This window comes from Labrus mixtus, chromosome 15 (assembly GCF_963584025.1).
Source record: "Labrus mixtus chromosome 15, fLabMix1.1, whole genome shotgun sequence".
NCBI classification, from domain to species: Eukaryota; Metazoa; Chordata; class Actinopteri; order Labriformes; family Labridae; genus Labrus; species Labrus mixtus.
The window spans coordinates 21,095,986-21,120,452 of NC_083626.1; the positions used below are offsets into that span (position 1 = coordinate 21,095,986).

The window sequence follows — 24,467 nt, forward strand, 5'->3', positions numbered from 1 at the left end:
GGGAGGCTCAGCTTCCAGAACACATGGGGGGGATTTAGCCCGTCACATTCAAGTGATTGGATGATTTCTCCTTCATTGATAAAGTCTTACATCATTTGACAAGACCAGATTGACCAAACTGGTCTTGGTTTAAGGTGTTTCATAAAGAGGAAGCAGTGTTAATCATAAATATCCATTTATTCAAAACAAATAAAATCAGCCAGTAATGTACACAGCCATTATGTCACATGGAGGTATGATTAAAGCTTGTGCTCAAATTAAAAACACTGAGAAAAGTGACTGATGTCACATGTTCATATTAGTGTACACAAGTGTTTTTAAATAAAGTGCATGAAAAGTGCTTACTTCATAAATTCATTTGTTTTGTGCGCCAATTTCAAGAAGTCATCAATCAAATGCTTAATGTAAGTAAAGTACCTGACACAAAACACTACAGAGGCTCAATGAAAAGGTAAATATTGAAGGGACTAACACTTTGGCCTGATGGTGCGATAAAGTGATCAAGATTTTGATTACAAATCATCCTCAGGGGGGCATGAATGTCTGCACCAAGTTTCAGTTAAATTGGTAAAACAATTGAGATGATTTTTGACGACAAAAGACAAATGCCATCATGAAACCGTTAAACAATGGTCATGGATCACAGAATTCAAACTGGGTCCATTAAATGCCATTTCATGGCAATCCATTCAATAGTTTTTTGAACAACCCACAGACGAACCCAACGGAAACCTTAAAGGTCTCAATAATCTCGGAACCCAGGTATCCCATTGGATATTGTCTGACAGCAACATAGCCCCTGGGAGATATGGCCAACTTTTGGAACTCTGGTACTGTCAGCGCTAAGGGACAGGGATTTCCAGCCAAGATCTCCTTTTCCATGTGTTGCCTTTGTTCTCAGTCCAACCAGCAACTTGTGAAACAACAAAGAAGTTGGGGTTGTGAAGCGACTAAGAGCAGTTAGCTGCACTTTTATGCAGATATCTGTTAAATTATAAGTGGATGACTGCCAATGGTTTCCAGGATTTAATTTTTGCAGGATTGCACTCTGCCACTTTATCTCTACACACAGGCATTGTTTTCCGTCAATCTGCCAGGTCCTACTGTAAAACTAAGGGGCGATAATACTTTAAAGACAAAAAGAACCAGAACACTTTTTTAAGAAACATTTTCTCAAAAAAAGTTTTCTGGTTCTTTTTGTTCTTTTTGTCTTTAAATCTTTAAATGCCAGCAGAGGGACTAGCTGTTGTACTTTAAAGGTGTTTCTTTTCTTTTTGTCATAGTCTGTAAATGTATCCATCTGTGTAGACAAGTCTGATAAATGTACCTACTCAAACCCATCTCTGCTTCACCTCCCAGGCCCTCTCACTCATCCAGTCCTTAGTTCTGCTCACAGCTGATCTCTCCGCTCCAAGCACCAAACAGAGCCTGGCCAGTTTGAGCCTGTTTCTCTCAAGGTAGCTCTGGGTGTCTCTCTGCAGCTGGTCCAGAGCCCTTGGCCGACTCTCGTCAAGGGACACCAAAGCACTCAACATGGGGTTGAAGCGAAAATACACGTCTGGGGCCAGGAGGTCGTCCAAAAGAGTGTGGACCCCTTCAGTGTCAGTGGCACTGCTGATCAGGTTGCTGATTTTGGCCCTCAGGCTGGTGGAGGTGGCAGGTGTCCTCTTAACGTTGTCAAAGCGACCTGTGCCAAGGGATAGCACACATTGGAAGGGCTGATTGGGCCACAACAGACGACTCTCATGGACAGCCAAGGCACAGGGATTGTTCAGGATAATTCCTCCATCCTAAAAAGACAGGCAGAAATGAATCATTAATTATACTGTACAGGACAATTATTGTGTTAAAGATATGAATCTTTAATTTGTTTCAAGTGAAAGTTTCTGGCAAGACAGTATGAAAGGAATCGAGACAGCCACAAGGATGTTTGTGGACTAATGATTTGAAGCCTTTTGGCATTTTGGCCTCGGCAATCTTGGTTTTTTTTTTCTTAGCCAAAAGTGACCATAGTTGGAGAAAGTGTGGATATGCCTTTCAGATTCAGTATTAGGATGACAGCCAAGGTAGTAAATGTATGAGACCAGCTAGCGTTCTCATCAATTTTTACTCTAAATGGGACAATCATTTTATGAATAAAAATCTTCATATATATACATATATATATATATGTAAGAAGACTTTAAAATAGCAAATGAGACACTCAACACCTTGGGGAAATGTTAACTGAGGTTAATTTGAAAAGGATAATTTATTCAGTCTTCTTTTCTCATTTAGTGGAGTCGCCTCCTGTTGGTCATTAGATAGAATGCAGATTCAATGCACTTCTTTTATACAGGACCCTACCTGGTGAATGTCACTTTGTAGGGTGAACTCCTGGAAGTATCCCGGTGCAGCTGATGATGCACGAACTGCCTGCCACATCTGGCAGCCTGAGGCTCCAGCGTAGCGACTGAGAGAGCCTGGTTTGTGGTTGTAGTTGCGAAAGACAAAGGCTTTTGGACTTGTTCCCCAGTTTACTACTGCACTGACTGCTGAAACCTGAGCGGATACAAACAGCATTCTTTACATTACAAACCCTGTGCCAAATGGGACATGAATGCTGGAAATGAGGAAATTTAGGAAATACTTTAGCAACTGTAGTCTCAACAAGGGGACACTATTTTATCAGTGCTATGTGCCTTATGATAATTTTGTTGTCAATAACCACTGTGAAAGCCATATTCTTACCTTGGGACTCATCTCATTCCTGGCTGTTTTAATAAGTACTCTATCTCCCAACTTTTCTCTAAATAGAAACAAAAAATGTAGTCAGACCAGATTAAAATGCTATGTTATTACATGTTGAGTGTGTTGTTGTGACCTATTTAGGGCTTACTGTAGTATTGTCTCCCAGGTCTCTGTGTTATAGTAAGAGTGACTCCACCCCATCTTCACGGTGCCAACCAGCGGGTTCTGTCGAAACACCTCAGAGCCAAATCGACGATACATGTCAGCACACTCCTCCAGAGAAAAATGGGCCAGACCCAGCATGAAGGCTAGAACGGCACCTTTAACGAACACATGCAGAGACACACGATGAAATTACATATTTAGAGAGAGAAGCACAGATAGACTATATGTCCTGGGTTTATTTGAAAGAACTTGCAGGTCTGTTGTTTCTCACCCGTGCTCACTCCACAGATGTAGTCAAACAGCTGGTGGATCTTTTTGCCCGTCTGAGCTTCCAGTAGCTTTAACAACTGCAGAGGAACTACACCTCTGGATAAGGCAGACAACAATAAAAAATAAATGTATAAAGTCTGAGTGGTACACTGGGCTTTAGCCATAGATATAAACTATGGAATTATATATACAATAGCTAAGGACAGTGATCGTCTCAAACATGGTTCAGGGATTTGTTGAAATGATTAGAAGATAAACTTACTAGGCAGTAAACAGAAAACAATACTGTAGCTAACCATTGGTAGTATTGCTTAATCCTTCAGGTAAAAATGACAATTATTACCTCCTTTCCACCTTTTGAAACTTCTGTCTTATATGACAGTAAGCTATAAATATATATTTTGGTTAATAAAGTCAAAAACAATTAAACACCAAAATAAATCATGGTTACGTGTACAGCATGAAATCAGAATTGTTATTGGCATATCATTAACTAATCATCAGTTTTCGTGTTACCTTGTGCCACCACCATCAATGGAGAGCACTCTAATTCCCCGACCTTTGACTGGATCAAGATAACCGATTAGCGCCAAAGTTTCTCTCAAGGTGCTCTGAAGCATCAGGTTATCTCTGTGAGCCCGTCGCTTTCTCAACAGTGTGACTGCTATTTTCTCCTGGAAACAGAGACATCTTTAAAAACTCACTTGGGTTAAATGAGTTGATAAAACCTTTGGAAAGTGTGATTGTTCCACTTCAACAAACCTGCCACATTACAGCTTTGCATGATGGGTAACGGATGAGATGTTCATTCAGTGTGTCCACACAGGCAGTCAGAGCTTCAGGAGTAGAAGCCTGTACCAGAGCGCCAATTAATTGTTGAGTCATTTCCTCTGCCCGCCTGTGACTCAAGAAAAACTGGAAATAAACAACCAGACATTACTCGAAACATCTTGATTTCATTTTATGTGTTAAGCTAACGCTACAAGAAACAGACTGTGTAGCTTTTATGCTAACAAGCAATTCTTTCAATACTTTTAGTTTTTCATATTCTGGTTCAACGTGACGCTACTCAACATTTTACCTCAACTCACCTTTTTGTTCAATATTCTCTCTGGTGAAGTTCTCGCAGATGTTGACTTGGTCTGGGCCCTTGGGTTAAGATAAGCGCCAAGCAAGTCGGGGATGGCACTTGTCGGGTGGCGAAGGCAGTCCATAAGCGTCACAATCTTCAGTCGCTCTGGGGCAGCAGATCCAGGGTCCAGCTCTAGTAGGAGATCTCTAGCAATGTCCTCTTCTGATCCACTTGTACCCTTGAAATGCTGATTGATGTGACCTGCCATTTGGAAAAAGTTCTCCCCAAAGTCAGTGGCATTACTGCTGCTGTGGAAAAGGCCTCCACCTTCAGGGACGATAGGTTCATCTTGCTTCTGTTGTGATGAGGGAACTTGAGATTGCGAGTTAGATTTTGTTAAAAGGTGTTTTTTGTAAGTGCTCTTATTTTCAACCTGAAGCTGTTCTTTCGTCGTGTGACCAGTAACCTTGGCACCAAAGTATTTATTGATGTGTCTTGCCAACTGAAGATAACCCTCCTCCCAGCTGCTCGAAGGACTGTTGGGCTCCACGGCTACTTGATTAGCATCAGATGTCCCTTGAGAGATTTCAGCTTCTTTTGAGCTCAGGATGATAGAGTTTGGTACTTTTCTCCTTTTTAGCCTCCTGGTAGTCTCTCTAGTGGGAGATAATGTTTCAGATGTCTCCTGTGTTTGAACCATTGCGAAACCTCGAGAGAAGGCTGTGTTAATGTGATTAGCAACGTAGCTGTAGCTTTCACCGAATGTTGTCGCCAAAGAGCTGATGTGAAAAAGCTGCAGTCCTGAATAATTCTGTGCCGAAGAAGCTGTTCCAGAGCTCTCCTGTTCCTCCTCGCACGTCAAAGTTTGCGTTGTCCGTTTGCCCTCAGTTTTTTTGCGCTCCCTTGTTGCCCAATGGCTTTGACTTCGCCTCTGTGACCTGCCAACGTACTCTGGAGTCGCTACAATAAGAGTGGCATTTTCTGGTGACAGTAAAACTTCCCTGTTCTTGAAATAATAGTTAATGTGTCTGGACAATCGATTAAATGATTGACCAAGACGTCCTCCAAGTGAGCTCAAATTTAAATTGCTCTGAGACTCGTCTAAGATCCCAATTGGAGCTTCAGCTTTGAATGTGTTCCTGTTTGAGGAGGAGTAAAAACGCACAACCTGAAGGTGTTTCACTCCTTTGGTAAAATCTCTGAGGAAGAGGTAAGATGTAGAGCCTCTATAATTTTGATTTAAACTTTTTAGAGTAGCATTTCTTATAAATGTGGAAGGATGAGGAGGTGACAGTGGTGAATTTCCGTGCAGGTCCAGACAGAGTGGTGCTTTAGTGAGACGAGGGTGCTTTCTGAGAAGGCTCATTAGGTACCTAATTTTGCAGTATGACCTCCAAGTCTTGTTCACAGAAATTGAACATGAGTTGGTGCTGAGGTAGCGACCCATGTTTGACCCGATGTTGTGAGCAGCAATCAATCAAAGTCCAAATGTCAATCTTCAGCTTGCATTGATTTAGACCTTAGCAGCCTTTTCATCTAAAATCTAGAAGAGGAAAAAAAAATGTATGTGTTAAAACAAATGGACTACAGCCATACTAGCATCTCATTGAATCTGGTTTTGGGACAGAGGTGTCTTCTTGGGTTGAATGCTAAACCACAATACAAACATGCTAACATCTACAATGCTAGCACGCTGATGTTTTAACCTGTATAATGTTGAGCAGGTTCGTCTTAGTTTACAGTGTTAGCCTGTACTGTAAACATGTCTCTGTGAGTATTTAACAATGTTTACCTGATGGTAATTGTCATTTTTGTAAAAGACAATTTTGACAATGAGATTTTTTTCTGTAGTCAATAACACCAGTGGTTATAGAAACACTCAATAACAACCAACAATGTCAACATGCTGCATGGCGACACAAGAGGAAAGTCAAGAAATCATCAGAGTCAGTAGGAGAAGTAACCTGATAACCATGAGTGTGTGTACAAAAATGTATTCCAGTCAAATAAAAATATATATATGCTGGACTGAACAAGATATGAATTAACCTGCTGGTATCACAAGTGGATAAAGTCCAGAGGATTCCTCAGCAACATGAATACATGGACCAAATCTCACAATAATCAGTTTAACAATGTGTCAATTTTGCAGTAAGAATGAAGTATGTCAACCATCACAGAAGTCTACAGGATTCACTATCTGGGCACCTTGAATTTCTTTAAGAAGTTACATGACAATCTAAGCAATAGTTGTAGAGGTATGTCAACCACCTGGACCCTCCAGTGGATCTAAAAGACCAACTAACAGCCCAACATGGCATACCTCAAAGCTGCTAGCATGGCTAAAAACATGTATTTCAAGTCCAATGTAAATCACCTTTCGGAAAAGTAAGGACAGACACTCACACACACAAACACACACAAATCAAAGTGTCCAAGAATCAGGTCAGTTTGGTTATTAATATCTTAACTGCATGCCTATGTGGAGCAGGCACACATTGTCACCTCTATAAACATGTAACTATAACTGGAGAGTTCAGAGGGAGCAGATTGTGTTCAAACATTGTGTTCCACAACAACCTTCGATTTCCACAGTTTAGCGTCATCTCACTCTGAGGGAAACCTCAGATGTAATACGTCAGTCCAAATAGCTTGTGACTCACTCTGCACATTCTGCCAAGAGAAAGGTATGTCTGCAATGTCACCTGGAAATGTGAGAATACAGTCACCTTTGTCCTTAGTTGCTCTTTTATCCTTAACAAATAGAAAAGTGCTGTGTGACTATGTGAAAATATGATGCATCCATTCACCCCTTCTTGTGACTACTTCAGAAAGAGAAGAGTAACAAACGTGGGTATGCAATAACAAAACATCTACGGTGGTTACTTTCCTGGTAAGTGGGGGAAGGTCATAAACCAAAGCAGCTTAAGGCTCCTCTAACCTTGACAGAAAATGTCTAATTAAAACAGTCACTGAAGATTTACCTGTCACCAAACATCTAGTTCTTCTGTGTTCACAATCTTCTTCAGCAAAGCTTCTGTTATTGAAATGCAGACCCCTCTTTTAACAACTGTCAGAAGTACTATTTCCACTGTTTTGATACTTCATTCAGTCCTGTTTTCTCCTGCAGTACTCTAATCTCATTGGTTGAGCTGGGCTGGGAGGAGGACAAGCACGGCCAATGCTTTGTTAGGCCACACAAGCTTAAGGTCATGTGCTTCCTCTGCCGAATGCCAGACTGGAAGCACATGTCTAAAATTAGGGGAGGGGGGCGATAACTTAAGGGTCGCAGTGAGCTGGAGTTAGCTTCTTCTTACGTCACAACACTAACACACACACACACACACACACACACACACATCCCTCCAAACCAGAAGGAGCTGTCAAACTGGTCACCTGCTCTGTAATTCTTGGAAACTGTGGACAGTTTCCAAAAGGTACATGTGATCAAAACAATAAAAACTGTGCAAAAAGCTTGTCTTTAGAGAGTTTGTTTAGGAAAATGTATACCTTTCTTCTTCTTGTTTTTTTTTTTAATAAATTTGTATTGTTTCTATTTCTTTAAAAAAAAAAAGTATTGTCATTAGAAAATGAATGATGAAATAAAAAAGTCAATGTAAATACCAACAAAGGTCTTCATATCCAGTTACATACATAATGTAAGCGATATTCATCATACATTCTGTCATTTACATCGCTCTAAAACACAAAATTATAAATCAGTTTTCCACTTTCTCTTGTGCAAACACTAGGTACAAAGTATTTTATTTTTCTCTATATAAATAATTACCCAGTCGTTTTATTAGGGTGAAATTTCAAGACTTACCTTCATCATTTTGATTGTGCAAAATAAAAAGAGAAATGCAAGAAAAAAAGGTTGTGAACACATCTAAACAGCCCCTGCAGTGAGCAACAGAGTATGTTTTGTAAATATCACTTGTCCTTAAAGCCCCACAATAATACCTTTAACAAGAAACAAGCTGTTCTGCACTGTTGATTACACACGCTCACTTCAGAGCCTCCTCTGAGATGGACACCACCACTGACCTCAAGAAGTTACTAATGCAGGGTAAAACTAATGAAAACTATCATGAAGTTCAGTCGGCATTTCTCTCAGGTTCCCTTTGTTGTCAGAAAATTGTTTACACACCGAAAAAAAACTTGGCAACCTCAGGAGACATGGCAACCTTCGGTGAACAAAGTCAGTCATTATCTTGTCAGAATGTATGGCTGCCAGTAGAAATAATAATTCCGAAGAACACTTTCACCTTCACAGCTGTTATTATTTCAGACTTAGAATGACATCTAGTGGCAGCTTCCTGACATTTTTGTTCTCAATCTGTTTTTGAAAGAAATCCGATCTGTGTGACGGGAAATTGGCTGCATTTTGCTTCAGCGATTTTCTCTGTATTGTATATTTGTCAAAGCGTGACAAGTTTTATACACAGCACACCACAACGCTCGCGCTTTTGGAGTAAAGCTTTTTCACTTGTGGCGTGGCTTCAAAATAAAAAGTTTCAGTCAAATGTATTTTGTCTGCTCATTTGTCATCTTAGAGTCGTTGGTAGAAGAAACATACTAATTTATACCAAAATGAGCTTTCTAAATCAGAACAGACATCAATTATAATATTAATGAATGCAATTAGTCCATGATCTGTAAAATAACCTTTGCTATTTGGCAGAGGTGGAAAGAGTACTAAAATATTCTACTCAAGTAAAAGTAGCATTACTTTGATAAAATTTTACTACAAATAAAAATTACAAAAACATACTCAAGTAAAAGTGAAAAGAAGCTTGTTTAAAATGTACTTTAAGTAAAAGTTACTTAAGTTACTTTGTAAAACAATCGATCTCTCCTGTGTAGGGTAAAAGGAGAAGAGGATTTAAATCTCAAACAAGTTGTTTTTAACTAAAGGCAATAACAAAATAAAAGAAGTCGACACAACATTTAAACCCCTTAGGGAGGTATAATGTGTCATTTGAGCTGAGACCCACCATAAAACTTTTTCAAACAATACAACCATTGAAGGTGGCATAAATTGTGGATTCTGAAGAATCTCTTTCCTCTTTCTTTTCTTCACCAACAAACACCAACAACAGTTATACTCCAAATATACAAATCAAAACTGGTCAAGGTCAGAAGTGTTGTGACTTTCCCTAAATGACCCAAGGAAGACCAAAATCTAAGTACAAGGGACATTCAAGATGTTTTAAAACTGCAGTTGTTGTTATTTTTCTTCTGTGGTGTTTAGTGGAAGTTGACACTGCAGTTGTTTCTCGGGCGATTTTTTTCCTTTAGTTTTTATTTAGGTCTACATTTTCTTTTTTTTACCAAGTAACGGATGTGATTTAAAATGTAGCTTAAAACAAATCAAACTTAAGTAACAGTAAAATTGCATATTTAAAAAAATACTTAAAGTACGAGTACACAAAAAAACTACTCAATTGCAGGAATGCGAGTAAATGTAATTTGCTACCATCCACCTCTGCTGTTTGGACATGCTTTCAGGATGTTAATGTTAGAGCTAATATTTAGCACAATGTTCTTGTTATAGAGTGATTATTCAGGGCCGTTTATAGTGGATTGGAGAACCTGGAGTTTATCAAAAAATAAACAAAGTCATTTTTGGAATATTTTTTCAGTAGATGTTTACTCAAACAGAACAGTCTTTAAGGAGAGCAACTCTGTGTTGAACTGATGACTTTACAAAAAAAACACAGTTAATCATGCAGCAAATATTTCCTTCAGCTAGAAATACTCTTGGACTCTTTCCAGACATATTTATAACAAACCTGATGGTTTAACAGGACAAACCATTATGTGGTTCTTGTTCACAGTTAAGTGACTTATTAAACAGCCTTTTTCTTTCTGTGGGTATGAGTCAGTTTGTTTTCTTTTCACATCGTCCGGTGGTGCACTCGTCCCCTCGTCCAGTCCACTTTAAGCGGTTTTTGGCAAAGATGGCGTAAGACTTATCCATAAACGGTCTGACAGGAGGCCACATCATGAAGCGGCCCAACCAGCCGAGTCCCACTGCACTGTACATGACTGCAAAGGCCGGGATCCCACAGTGCACCTGACAAAACACAGGAGTTTAGATGAAAGCTTTCCTGGAAAAGCTTCCAGAATGACAATTTGATTCACAGAATATGACAGCGCTGGTTCATTAGTTCAGTGGAATACAAGTTTACCTCATTTTTCTCATCAATCACATGCATTTCACCCATGGCCATCTCATAGCTGACACCCTTGTATTTCTCTCCATCATAGCCTGGCAGGGAGATGTCGATAAAATCTACTTTCCCAGGCTTGTCTCTCTGCAGAAACTGGAGGAACCGGATCTCCGTCACACAAATGGGACACAGCCCATCATACAGCACCTGAAACAGAGAACACATCATAACTGACAGATGGCAAACGTTCATTGGAGAAAAACCCTTGAGACATGTAATGACAACCAGCCTTTTCAGAGACCCCATTCATTCTAACTGTATTATGAACCGAAAAAAGTTTTACAGTAACGGTATCTGTTCAAGGTCATTACAAAATATTGGGAAAAATCTTGCGGAACGAAAACATAAAGGAAATATATGACGAATTTAAGAAAGTAAGGAAATGGAAATTCCATCCCTTTAAGATCTTATAACTTAACCTAATGTGTTTTATGTGGTTCTTATTCTAGTAGTCTGTTTCTACCAGGAAACAAAAATAAAATATAAAAAGTATCCTACATGTATGATGAAACAGTAAAAGTAGTATGTTAAGTCAAAGCATTATACAATAAGTTGGTTTGCAATGAGACTGAAGTTAAACTGAGATGGTAGGTCATAAATGTCACTTATGTATCAGTAATAAGTATTTTCATAAAGTATAAGTCATAAAAATCCTCCACTACATCATCAAGCTTGACTGATTGGCGTAATATATTCGCCCACTTGTGGTAAATATGACAAACGACTTGCTGTCACCTCTAGTATTTAGAGATACCTTAAGGATATTCTATGGATCCAATGGTTCACACAGTTTCCAGTTCCATTCATTCCTGCTAAGCTGAAGTCCGTTTGCGCCGGGGATCCAGAAACAGAGCTTTTAAGGTGAAATACTTTAAATATTTACGCTTGTTTTAAAGTTCGGTCAACTGGATAGACATGTTCACCGGCTGAATGCAATGCTTTGACAAGTCTTCAATTGGGTTAAGCAGCTTCTAGTTGTACATCAGGAAATGCGCGTACACAAAATGTTTACAAATCTATGTAAAACGTTCACTGGTCAGCGCGTCAAGGCCGTGACTGACGTACCACTCTGTTATTATTTGCAACAACAAAAATGACAATCACCTAAATAGAGTGGGGGTTCTTCGTGTAGCAAAATCTTTGGAAGACACTCAGCTGAGAGCATGTTGTGGTGCATTCATGTGATGTAGGACACGTCGGAAAAATTACTTTCCGAGATGTAAAATGTACATGAATAGGTGCTCATGTCGGAACAACAACTTGGAAACTCGACTTACCGACAAGACGTCAGAATCGTCATCAAATGTGGGGCAAAAATACCTTTTGTTAATGTTTTTACTTTTCATTAATTCACGTATTGCACATCAACTTTTTGCTCCAATATCAATTGTTAACAGCTAAATGTCACTGATCTTCTTCGTAGCATCGACGCTTGTTTGTGCTGTTGTTAAAACATTCAGACTTTCCAAACTGAAATCACACTGAAGTCGGAAGAACGACTTTCCAACACGGAAAGTTGGACCACCCGAGCAGCACTTGAATGCAGCATTACAAGAGCAGCGTTACAACGTTATCGGTTTCTGTTTTCATAAATGGAAAAATTTACCTTAACATCTTCTGACTCGGAGCTGAAAGTCCTGTGCTGATGTCTGCAGAGGGCAGGGGTCACTCTTATTGCCCTTGAATTTACAGAAGTGGGCAATCTGACCAAACCTGAGACCAAACCTGCTCTCACGTTGGAAAACATCTGCGAATATTCTGAAATCAACAGAGAAAAAAAAACTGTTTATAAAAGAGCCAAGTAGCAAGCTACACTGCTATAAAGAGAAGAAAGGTGTATGTCTGATCTTATTGTCCCAGCTCGCTTAGGTAGACAAAAACCCATGTTACGAAAGCAGTTGAATAACGTCAACACGTGTAGAGGTCGTTGGCTTATATTGTTCAAGAAATTAGAGACACAAACACCTCTATAGTTACACTTCACATTTCTTGAATTAACACTTTGAACTATTAGTTAGATAAAACCATGCAATCTGTAAAGCAACAATATAATAACAGAAGCTGACCAAACGATGGAGTCATGTGACGGCAGAGGGCGTGGAAAGTGCGAGATCACAAGTGTATAGAGATATCTCACTCCGTTGTTTTTTGCGAAGCCAAATGTTATAGGAACGATTCTGAAAATGCCATCGATATTTTGCAGAGCTACGGTTTATAATTGTAGGGAAAAAAAACATATAAAGTAACATTACAAAAGTATAAGCATTCAAATCAATACCATAAGTAGGCCGACTCATTATTTAGAATGATCCCATTTGATAAGATTGGACCATATTTTGATGTTGTGGTATTATTTTTATCATCTTTACTGCCTGACAATATACTGCATGGCAGCTTGTACTTGTCCCCCGGGGAAAACAGTTCCTCATTATCAAAATACATTTAATTATTAGTTGACTATTCTATAATGTAGGCCTACAGATTAAATTAAAGACAATATTATTCCATTAAAAGGTGAATTAGATTTAAGTTTGGTAGAAATTTTAAGAAGCACAAAATAGAAATTTTTCTATAGAACTTGTAATATCCTAAGTTAGTGTCATTTACGTCTGGTTCTTCTATGTAGGCCTACTGTTTGCTTATGTTTTCTTTGTATACACAGTTAAATAAATAAAAAATAAAAAAGGCCTACTGTTTGCTTATGCCTTGCATTAGCTAATGTTACAGCTAGCTAGCAGGAGTTGTGTGTTGGTGTGTTCCATTGTTCTATTGGATGAATCTTTTCCACCATTTCTCGCACAAGCATGTGCCACTTTAATCTTTGTCCACAGCTGTAAATGTATATTCAGTTGGTTGTATTATCTGATAATTTCCTCATTTAACTAAAAGTTATTGTGTTATTGTTATTGTACAAAACATTCTAACCGAAAGCACATTTACTGTAATGGCTGATTAGATTTGAGCACTTTGAATGAAGTTAAAGACGGCTTTGTTTCTTTGCATTGAACCAATACAGTTCTCCTGAGGCCTTACAGTCACCTCTTTGCCTCAGTCTAAAGCAATATTGCTGTTGGATGTTTGCAAAATAGTTTTTGTCCTCAATTGATGAGGTGGTATTTTTTGACCAGGGAAGTTGTAGTAACTGATAAACCTGTAACCTTTATGCTAATTTATCTCAGAAGATGAAAAAGCTCTATTGTCTTGACCCAAACTTCAGCGTTCTCTATTGAGAATCACAAAGTAACATTGAAGTATCTCTATCTATCCTTCCATCCATCTCACTTACGTTACCATACTTTATGTAAGCTTTCCACAACAAAGTTGTAGTAACCAGTAGCTGGTGACGTTGGTGGTATTTTATCCATTTACACACAATGCAACACTCATACAATGCTGAATGACTTCACCCAATTTATTGTTTTGACAAGGTATTAGTCTTATTTTTGTAATCCTGTTGGATAATTTACCCAGACTGGTCAAATCTATCCAGTGCTAGACACAACAAGCTTAAGTATTACATGTAAAACTGACTCCATTGTATTAGTAGTTGTAACATTTTTTACATGTATACTGATGGAGAAAGTCTGCAAAATAGAGGTACATATACCATACTTTAAATTAACTCAACTACAAGCAAGTGTCCTAAAGTACTAAGGTTTGATCTTTTCACAAAAGGCTTCATCAGGACCATAAACCTTGTAAACAGACTGAAAACAAATGGGTGTACTTTTACTTGTCAGACATTGGTACACATGCTTGTCTGGCCATGTTTCTAAAGCTTGTCCATTCATAGTTATAGGCTACATATTAATCGCAGGCTGTAGCAGGGTTATGGCTCTGTTTGTGTGTGTTCACTTGTATTTATCGAGCAAGCACACGTGATGAGATCAAAGACCTTGCAGCAGGGTCTTTCTGAGGGAGAGAGTCTCAGCTTAGTACAACTACAGAGTTTGAAGACTTGGCAATACGGTTTCAAGAATTGTACAGAGGTGAGTTCTTATTTGTCTGTGTCTGATTGAGGTTCTGTGTTATGATATCAGTACCATAGCATTGCAAATGTGCAGCTGTTTTACACTTGTGTTCCCGTCTTTTACCTGTTCCCACTTCACAGCCGGTGAATAGAAAATGCCCCCCGCCGCAGCAAGCAATCTAGACTACACCCCACCAGATGGAGGTTGGGGTTGGGCTGTCGTCTTTGGCTCTTTCATCTCCATAGGATTCTCCTACGCCTTTCCCAAGTCGCTGACCATCTACTTTAAGGATATTCAGGAATATTTTTCGGTTTCCTACAGCCAGATTGCCTGGGTGTCCTCCGTCATGCTCGCCTCCATGTATGCAGGAGGTCAGTGTCCATAATACACCTTCAAAGTTTTGACACTTCTTGACTGAGAAAGTACTTTTAGCAATATTTTTGTTATTTATTAAACTAATACAGGTGCAGCCTTAGGAGAGTAAACTTTTAAGGAAATAAGGTACCAAAATAATGAGATTCTTCTCCCCTGTGTACAGGACCTGTGAGCAGTATTCTTGTCAACCGTTACGGCAGCAGACCTGTGGTTATGGTTGGTGGGGTCATGGTCAGTACTGCCATGGTCCTTGCTTCTTTTGGCCGTACGATCATACATCTGTATCTTTGTGTTGGAGTAATTGGAGGTAAATGCTGTTTATGTGTTTTCATTAGTTATTATTTTTAAAAAGTGCACTGTCTATAGATTTATTTGATGAATTTTTCTACTGAGGTTGCTGCTCCTCTCTGAACGTTTGCTTTACGTTGCTTGATTGTGACTGGCTGACACAGGAGGATGCCACTAACTCCCATTCAAGAGGAGGTTTGTCATTATCAGAGTCAGTCCACTATAACCCTTTGTGCCCCTGTTTGGAGTTAACCAGGGTCACATTGTGCAATGTGTTAATATGTACTCAAATCACTAAGAAAAATCCAAGCACTTCAAAGTCATACTAGATTTTGGTGAGCTTATTATTTTTTTCAAACGTGTGACTGGATCAAATGAATTTAGAAAATCCCTGCATCTTTGGTGCGTTCCAGAGATCACATGATCTTGCTACTAACAGTGAGTAAACAAACTTATTAGACTTTAAACTGTAAGTGTGTAGAGATGCTCCACCCACTGGGGGTTTATTTGGACCACTGTGCACATAAAACATGAAGTCAGTGTTTGGAATTTGGGCTGCAACAATAATGTACAATCTGCAGATCATGTACTCAACAAAGTGAGTTTTTTCCGTCCCCCAAAAGTTTCAGTGCAATCTTTAAAAGTTGTCAAAGTTTGCTAAAGTTAAAGTCAAGGATAACTTCAAACCTGCCTCCTGTATCCTGTGATTAACAGTTGCTTTTGTGTTTGATGACCATTTCATTGTTTTAAATTGCTATTCATATTTTATAATGCTTCTCACACAATTCTTCGATGGCTTATAAATTCAAATCATATTGAATCCATATAGCAACTAAATTGTCATCATCCAACTCCTTCAAGATGGACCTGTTATTTTAGTTGTATGATCCACATTGAAATTAAAACCAAAATCTTAATTCCTTTCCAAACAATGTAAGCGAATCATTCTTATAAGCTGCTGTTGAAGGAGGTTTGTCAACGTTCCCTTTAGGTAACTGTCATTTCTTTTATAGTTTGATTCTGTTAACGATGTAACAGTCTCAGTGTTTCACTATCTGTCTTCAAGTCCTAATGAGACGGCATTACGGTCAGAAGTTTTACAACATTATCATATTAATTTATCAAAATAATTTTTTTGTGTGTTTAACCACTTCTATGTTCCAACAGGTCTTGGCCTTGCCTTCAACCTGCAGCCGGCTCTGACAATCATTGGTACCTACTTCCAGGTCAAAAGGCCGATGGCAAATGGGCTTGCTATGACGGGAAGTCCAGTTGTTCTTTCCACTCTGGCTCCTCTCAATCAGTTTCTGTTTGATTGTTTTGGCTGGAGAGGGAGCTTCCTCATCCTGGGATCCATTGTTTTGAACTGCTGTGTGGCTGGTTCTTTGATGCGACCAGTAAACAAAAATGCCCTACCAAAGCCAAAGGCTGAACCATCGGAGTGTAACGGGCCCGCTGCTGAGGAAGCTGCCAGTGCACCGTCAGCTAACCTTTTGACTGAGGAAAATCAAAGTGAGAGCAGGAGTCAGGGCTGTGTGGACAAATTCATTGATGTCTCTCTTTTCCGACACAGGGGCTTCCTCATTTACCTTGTTGGCAATGTGGTCATGTTTTTTGGCTTTTTTGCGCCTGTGGTTTTCCTGGCTCCATACGCCAAACATCAAGGGATGGATGATTATTCAGCTGCCTTCTTGCTCTCTATTTTTGCTTTAGTGGACATGTTTATCAGACCAGCAACTGGCCTCCTAGGCAACACTAAGTGGATCAGACCAAGGATCCAATACTTTTTCAGCTTTGCTGTTTCCTACAATGGTGTGTGCCACCTTTTATGTCCACTGGCGGATGGATATGTGGGTCTGGTTGTTTACGCTGTCTTCTTTGGTTTGGCGTTTGGGATGGTTTCTGCTCTGCTCTTTGAAGTTCTGATGGACCTTGTTGGGGCTCATCGATTTTCCAGTGCAGTTGGACTTGTCACCATCATAGAATGTGGGCCAGTGCTTCTTGGACCTCCAATTTCAGGTTTGTGAATAAAAATATAAAAAAAAAAAAATTCAGATTAAAAATGCATGAAAAATGTAGAAAATCACAAAACAACTTCTAAATCAGTTTCCATCTTCTCTTTCAGGAGCTCTGGTTGATATATATGGGGACTATAAATACATGTACTACGCGTGTGGAGTGTTTATGCTGGTGCCTGGCATATTTTTCTTCATCATGCATTACTACAACTACAAGAAGCTGGACGAGGAGCGGAGGCAGGCAGTGGCTGTGGATATGAGGACTTGTGAAGAGGCAGTGGAACTTAAAACAAGCCAGGATGAGAAAACAGTGCATGAAACGGATGGATAAACTTGCTGACTCTGATTCCATTATCAGTGGAAGATGACCCCACAGAGGCCTTGCAGCAGGGCATACAGTATATGGGGTATTATTGATAAAAAAAAAATATTTTCTACTTTGGATGAGGTTGTTGGACTCTTTGGACCTTTGTTACATACTTTTAGATCAGCATTTGGTATTTTAATGGGTATTTTATGTGTGTTATTATTATTAGATTATGTGGCAAACATAAACTCTTAAGGGCTTCATTCATAAATCATCAGGCAACACCTCCAGTACAATTATCGTAATGTGTCTATAAACATTTACAATTCCAATTTCTTTCTTTAGTGGCTGAATAAATAGTAATTTTCCTGGGGGACTGATATGAAATAATGAGTCAAAACCTCCATGGAGCCAGTCCACAGCTGTTTATTATTCTACTTTTCCACTAGATGGCACTAGTCACTCTAATGTGAGAACTAAAGGTGCTGCACATGCTTCTCATTAAATTGAAATTTAACAAAGGATATCTTCATTGGTGTTTTGGGTTTTTACAGCATAGCTTTCAAAGTCTGGGTCGTGACCCTCCCATGAGCCTCCAGATCTAATGACTAAGGGTCGCTAAAGGCACAGCAATTAAAAGATGAGAAATGAAATGGCTGTTGTAAAGACTACGGAATATTTCTCTTAGAATACCTGCCCTGAAGCCCCCCTCATACCGCTCATAAATGAAAGTCTCGATTTAAGAGAAAATTCTTCATTCATTCTTAAAGTTTTAGTCTAAAGTAAAATTCATTTTCTATGTCTTGGGGATTTCCATGAGTTGTTTCACTGGGGCATCACTTAAGTACATAATAAAAATTCAGTTTGCAGTTGTGTTTTTGAAGCAAACTTTATCAAGTAAGTTTGGGGGCCCTACGTGCATTTAATATTTCGGTCGTCTCCGTACAGGAACATTAGGGGTTCGATCCCCAGCTCCTGCAGCCACATGTCCAATGTGTCCGTGGGCAAGACACTTTACCCCAAGTTGCTCCTGCTGCTTCAGTGGAGGCGTATGAATGTGTAGGAATAGGATTAGTTAGTACCGATGGACACTATACATAGCATCCTCTGCCTTCAGTGAGTGAATTGGTGTGAATGGGTAGGTGTGACCTGTGGTGTAAAAGTGCTTTGAGTAGTCAGAAGGTTAGAAATGCACTAAACAATCTCTAGTCAATCTACCATTTAAAAGTAAGACACCATTTGCATGTGAAGGTGAAGGGCTGAAATGTTAAACTTGGCCTCATTGACATATTAAGTATCATACATAACACATAATGCATTTACCACTTTTTTTCCACTAATTCAAATCGCTTTCTTTAGTGACACTTTCTCGAGTGGAACACATTTGTATTCTGTGCACCGTGAAGAACTCCAAAGATTCTGACTCATCTACCTTAAGAGAAAATTCTGACTGCAGATACAATCTGTCATTTTATGCCAGGTCGTCTCATCCTACCACAGGTCAAACTTTATATTCTAAACTTTATATGCAGACATATTGCATGATTACACCACCTTAGAGTCTGGCCTGGAGCACCTACCACACAAGATACATGGAGGAGCCGAGCAGGAAAAGAACAATGCCATTATTAGAGAGATCTGCTAAAAGGATCCATTTTTATCACGTCCCTGCAAGGTGCTTATTGACTTCCTTTTGTAGATGGACCAAAATTGCTTAAGTGAACAAATCAATATGTTTATTTATAAGCTAAGATAACATTATCTGGAAATGAGATTAACAGTGTAAGCTTGTGGCTTCTGGTTTGGGTTGCCTTCTCTTTGGATCCTGCAATGCTGCTCCTCATGTTTAAAGTTACCCAGTGTTCGTGTTATCTTTCTATATTACTGTTGGGTTATTTATTTACCTAGACTCAACTGATTCAACGTAGCAAAGTCCAGTTTCACCACAGACCTGTAACGCATGTATTCTTGATGTTTAGACATTGAATGGTTAGGCAGTGGTTGAGGAAGAAAAGAGATAAAAGTAACAAAACCACATTTTAAAAATGACATATTTTGAAGTAAACGTCTTAGAATAAAGGAGGTAGGCTGAGTAGAAGTACATAATAAGTTAAAATGCAACTGACGAGAAATATGTGAGAGTGTATCATACGTAATGATATTCTTAATGTCTAGTATACACAGAATATCATTAGAATATGATGGATTATGAATGAACGACTGGTACTTCACCTGACTGCAACTAAAGACCATTCATTAAATATGCATGCATGTATTTTCTTGCTCAAACATTTCACTGAGTGGTTTGTAAAATCTAAAACAAATGCCAAAGAGTCAAATGTTGTTATCAAGGCTGAACTTAAAAGTCCTTTTGTGCTACTTCAACACAAGGAATAGTTATCAGTGTGTTTAGGAAGATGAAAGTCATTCATTTTCATTTTGGTACTTCTACAGTAGGCTTATCAACTGATCTTTAAAGCTAAAGTTGTATTCATTTATGATGATTAGTTTTGTTTCTATTACAATGGAGCATTTTTGTAAACTCAAATTTTTGGACTAATTTCTTTTGATAGCTGTTATATAAATCTATTGGAGTAAAAAAATATCAATTTAAACCAGAAATAAATAGTGAAATGTAAGTTTAAACCAGCTGGAATAGAGGCAATTGACACCCAAATCATTTGAGTGTTTTAAGGGAGATAATGTCTGTATCAATATTATAGTGCCGATATGTGGCGTACTACAGCTGTCATTAACTTTAATGGAAGCATTTTCAGGTTAATGAGGAGACACAAAGTGAGAGAGTGAAAACCTCCAATTAATGGCAGCTCCCATAAACTCTGTGTCAACTCCTCTGTGAACAGCTTGAGCATAATCACTGTGATGAACTGTGACTGATGTCACTAAATCTCCCTTTAATTGGGACCAGAAAGATTGAATCCAGGCAGCGATGCGTCCAATCCCCGCGTCGACTGCCACCCTATCGAGACGCCATGTTTGAACCACCCTGCTGGTTCAACCCCGAGTTCTGTTTTAACCACGCGGCCGGGATGTCTGTAAAGACGGGAGTGATACTATTTAATCCTACATGTTTGTTAATAATCTCTGTTAATCTTCTTTACCCACAGCGGCAGAACTAATCTGTCTTCACAATGTTTACACTTGGAGGGAGGGCAACGTCATGCAAATAGCAGAGACTTAAGAGTTTATTCATCAGCCCTGTGGACAGAGCTATTAATGACACACCGCTGGTTGAAAATAAACATCCATAGACAGGGCTGCTAACACGGACACACACAGGACGTCTTGATATGTTGCAGATAGGGGTGCGATTGCAGTTTCATTCTATACAAGGAGCTCTCAAGGACTCAATCACACCTTGTGGAGAGTAGAGACACTTTGTCCTGTAGTGTGTCTTAACTGACTGCTGAAACACAAGATTTACTGAGATCATTTGGGGGAAAACGAGGCACAGAGTTCCCTACTCACAAAATCGATAAGCTTTCCAAACAGCCACCATAACAACGATGGAGGTCACCTTGATATTTACATAAGAGTACAATTATCTGTGTTCTCCAGATATTCTTAAAAATTTGACTTTTTTTTAGCACAAGCAGACAACATCTGAATGTTTTGGGTGAAAAACAGAAGAAGTCGAGATTTAGTTTCTGAGCCAGAATCAGAGTGCTACAAAATTCTCAGACAGCTGATAATTCTCATCATTAATATACATATTGGAGATAAATTTGTAAACATACATATACAGTGAGCTGTGTGTACCAGTTTTGGAAAATAACTACAAATATACTTAAGCACAGTACTTTTAATTTTCTGCAACTTTGCACTTCTTCTCTTCTATGTTACAGCAGATATTTACTTCATAATTAACTTTTTTGCGGAGCATTTTATAAGTGACTTGCAAAGTAGCATTTTACCTAAAAATAAACCAAAAGCTCATAAAATACTATGCATTATTAAAGATAAAACTAGGGCTGAGACTGATGAATATTTATATGTAATGAATATTTATGAATATTCATTGTTTAGTCTTCAAAATGTCAAAAATCAGTAAAGAATTTCCATGTGTCACATTCAATCATTCTGGACTCGTCGTGTCTTTTTGGCACCACCAACATCCATAGGCCAAAGATATTCAGCCCGCAGTGGTTATAAAACAGCGAGGAGAAGCAAATCCTTAAATTACACGAGCTGAAACCTGTATCTTTAGGGGCACTTATGATCAAATTGTTCATTTCTTTTATGTGAGTTTATTAATCAACAACTTCGGTCCCAAATTACCCAAGAATATTCCATGATTATTTCATACTTAGCTGCTAGCTCAACCTCAATCAAGTGCACCATTAAAATGAAGCTTAATCTATCAATCACAACCCAAGAATGTAATATATATTAATATAACAATCAGAAAGGGGGCATTATGCATAATACGAGTCCATGCTTTGGATACTTTGTGGACATTTTTCTTTTAATACTTTAACTCTAATTTAGTTTGACCTAAACCACAACTGTATTTATTGTGGGGGGTTTTGTTTTGTTTGGCCACATGGGGGCAGCGGTACAGGTTTTACCGCGGTACAGGTATTGCCTTTAAAATTGAATAGACAAGCATGTTAGCAACTATGTATTTACAAAGTAACAAAATCTAACATTTGGCGTCACGTGCATTGCCATGTTGAATATCTGAGATTTATTTTATTTTAACCCTATTTTTCCCTCTCTACAAACTCCTGGGAGAAATATGTTTCCAAAGCTCTACAATGGTTGATCTGCTGGTGGGACTGCTACTGCCAAAGACAATCACTACAAGAGTGTTGAGAGTGGATTAAAGCAGTAATGGCAGTCCTGACAATTAAAGAGTGAACTGAAACTTGATGAAAAGTTTTGTAAAAGCCCAGAGTACCTGTAAACTTTAAAGGTGATGCTTTCTATTCGGTCATATCTACCCTTTTACATTAATGTGCATACATTGTTATTTAAAAAATCTATGGTTATAAAATGTTGTTGTATCTTTATAAAAATGGACATAGCCACAATGACATTAGCCATTGGTTTGTGCTTTTAATTTGGCATTCTGGCAGTTGTAATCTTTTTTTTTGGAGTACAAAGTAACCATTTTTTTGGTTGAAATGGGGCAGAGACTGTCAATTAAATAAAGTCATGACCTAAAACAGACCATGCTTTATTGTTAATTTTACTCCAATTGTAATTTGTGTCTTCCAGAGACCAGGACAGTTTGGTAATACAGACACTCGACCAGGCGGAACTGTGCCGCTGCTGCAGCTGGTCATCAGGCGTCCTTGTGGAATACAAATGTGACAAAGCAGATCCCTGATGAACACGGCCATGTTTTAAACTCAGACAAAAGAGGGAACTTAAACCCCTCAAACTACTCAATCATGACTAATGCTTGTAAAAGAAATTGAGTCGCAAAGCAAAGAGACTTAATGAGATTATGTTACACATAATTAACAATCTGTGAAACACATTTCCCAAAACCGAGAACAGTACGTCTTTTTTGTCCGCCGTCAAGCCTAAGAATGTGTAAATTATCGTCCAAACACACATTTAGCCCACTTTTCAGTGTTGACAATACAGAGCCCCTGACCAATATGCTTAATCTGCCACTCAAAATACATTTAGCCTTTGTGAGAACAAATGTGCACCACTGAAATTCTGGTCGTAGAGACTCTCTGCTGCCTATTAGAACCATTGTTCCTCTTTATCTGGCAAACACAGACAACCACTGAAGCTGGCATGTCTGGGGACGCTGGTGCTGTTTTCTGCATATTACAGGAAGAATAAAAGGATTGTCCTGTGGATTATAATCTATCCTTTGAATACCACACTAAATTCCACTGCTTTACGAACAGTTATGATTGAAGAGCTAAAGGAGTGGATGACAAACTACACACAGGCACAGTAGCAGCTTCACATTGTGCACAAATGCAGGCAGATGCAATCTGTGGCATGTGGATAATAAAAAGTAAATGGCTTGTGTTATCAGTCTATCAGGGCAGCACACTTGAGTGATCAATTCGACCAGAGATAACATTGTAAGATTTCATTTAATTCCTCAGTCATGATTTGGAAAATTGTATTGAATCTACGATAGTTCCCAATCTCCGTCTGCAGACGCCCGAGATAGGCATTCCAGCTCGCATATCCTCGGGGATCGACGACCAGGCTGCGGCTGAGACTGAGAGCATGACAGAGAAGACTGGGCATGAAAAAGAGAGAGGAGCAAAAATAATTATAAGAGCAACTGAGGCGTATCGGCTTGTCCTTGCCTCAAAATGAAAAGCAGGATGAAACATGATGGCACAAATCAACTGCAAGCCCACGTACAGTACCTGATTCACTCCTAACATCTGTGTAATTACACATCTGAAACCTTGTAATACTGGGAATCTGTTACTAAATTGTGTCATCTGCACATTTCTGGCCGGGACCCAGAATCATTAAGTGTATGATTAGTCTGAACTGAAATTGTTTATGAGCAGGGAGCAGGGAGCAGTGATGACGACATTTGGAAAGTGGGAGGAATAAATTACGAACTTTGATATACAGTGCAGTATGGATTTTGATTGTCAGTGCTTGAAAGGTTCTAAGTATTCTGGCCTTTGTTATCAAGAATGAGTGCTACATTGGCTAAAAAGAATCAATGTCAACAGAGGTTCTTTGTGTTTCAAGGACACTCTCTTCTGAGTCTCAGACTGACATGACGAGGTTGTTGACTGCCACAGCTGCCTCGCTAAGCCCGCCAAAGGTGTGTGATTAAATTCTCATTCTTTTCCGAAAGAGAAGTGAAGCCATTCAGAAACCTATAAACCATATGGACAAGTCAATAAAGCGTCTTTAAAGTAGACCTTATTGGTTCTTTCAGAGGAAAATGACAATAGAAAGTGGATGTCTTTGTGTGCAACACATACGTATAGAGTGTGTGCACAATGGGAGTTTTTTTTTTTTAGGCTTTACATATTTGTGAGTATTTGTCAGTTTTAATGGTGTTTTCAG

The 24,467-nt window shown here is 38.9% G+C and overlaps 3 protein-coding genes across 5 annotated transcripts; 1 reads left to right on the forward strand and 2 right to left on the reverse strand.

The window, feature by feature from the left end:
- Positions 1-158: 158 nt before the first annotated feature.
- Positions 159-7,377, reverse strand: LOC132989946 (calcium-independent phospholipase A2-gamma-like). Of its 2 annotated transcripts, none has more exons than XM_061057894.1 (9): positions 7,222-7,377; positions 4,257-5,780; positions 3,928-4,063; positions 3,682-3,839; positions 3,167-3,261; positions 2,879-3,050; positions 2,731-2,788; positions 2,347-2,541; positions 159-1,790 (listed from the first exon to the last, which is right to left on the reverse strand). In XM_061057894.1, the coding sequence occupies exons 3-9, from the start codon at positions 4,048-4,050 to the stop codon at positions 1,332-1,334; spliced, it is 1,260 nt and encodes a 419-aa protein (XP_060913877.1). In that variant the 5' UTR covers positions 4,051-4,063; positions 4,257-5,780; positions 7,222-7,377; the 3' UTR covers positions 159-1,331. The 2 variants fall into 2 exon arrangements, with proteins under 2 accessions (XP_060913877.1, XP_060913876.1); XM_061057893.1 differs by having other exon boundaries at positions 3,928-4,080.
- Positions 7,378-9,871: 2,494 nt separating this feature from the next.
- On the reverse strand, positions 9,872-12,534 carry LOC132989667 (uncharacterized). The gene is made up of 3 exons (XM_061057412.1): positions 12,080-12,534; positions 10,432-10,620; positions 9,872-10,316 (listed from the first exon to the last, which is right to left on the reverse strand). Exons 1-3 carry the CDS (start codon positions 12,218-12,220, stop codon positions 10,122-10,124), a joined length of 525 nt encoding a protein of 174 aa, XP_060913395.1. The 5' UTR covers positions 12,221-12,534; the 3' UTR covers positions 9,872-10,121.
- On the forward strand, positions 11,197-18,305 carry slc16a7 (solute carrier family 16 member 7). 2 transcript variants are annotated; one of them, XM_061057411.1, is made up of 5 exons: positions 11,197-11,334; positions 14,585-14,815; positions 14,983-15,126; positions 16,275-17,126; positions 17,233-18,305. In XM_061057411.1, the coding sequence occupies exons 2-5, from the start codon at positions 14,599-14,601 to the stop codon at positions 17,454-17,456; spliced, it is 1,437 nt and encodes a 478-aa protein (XP_060913394.1). In that variant the 5' UTR covers positions 11,197-11,334; positions 14,585-14,598; the 3' UTR covers positions 17,457-18,305. The 2 variants fall into 2 exon arrangements, with proteins under 2 accessions (XP_060913394.1, XP_060913393.1); XM_061057410.1 differs by lacking the exon at positions 11,197-11,334 and adding an exon at positions 14,314-14,462.
- The last annotated feature ends 6,162 nt before the right edge of the window (positions 18,306-24,467 follow it).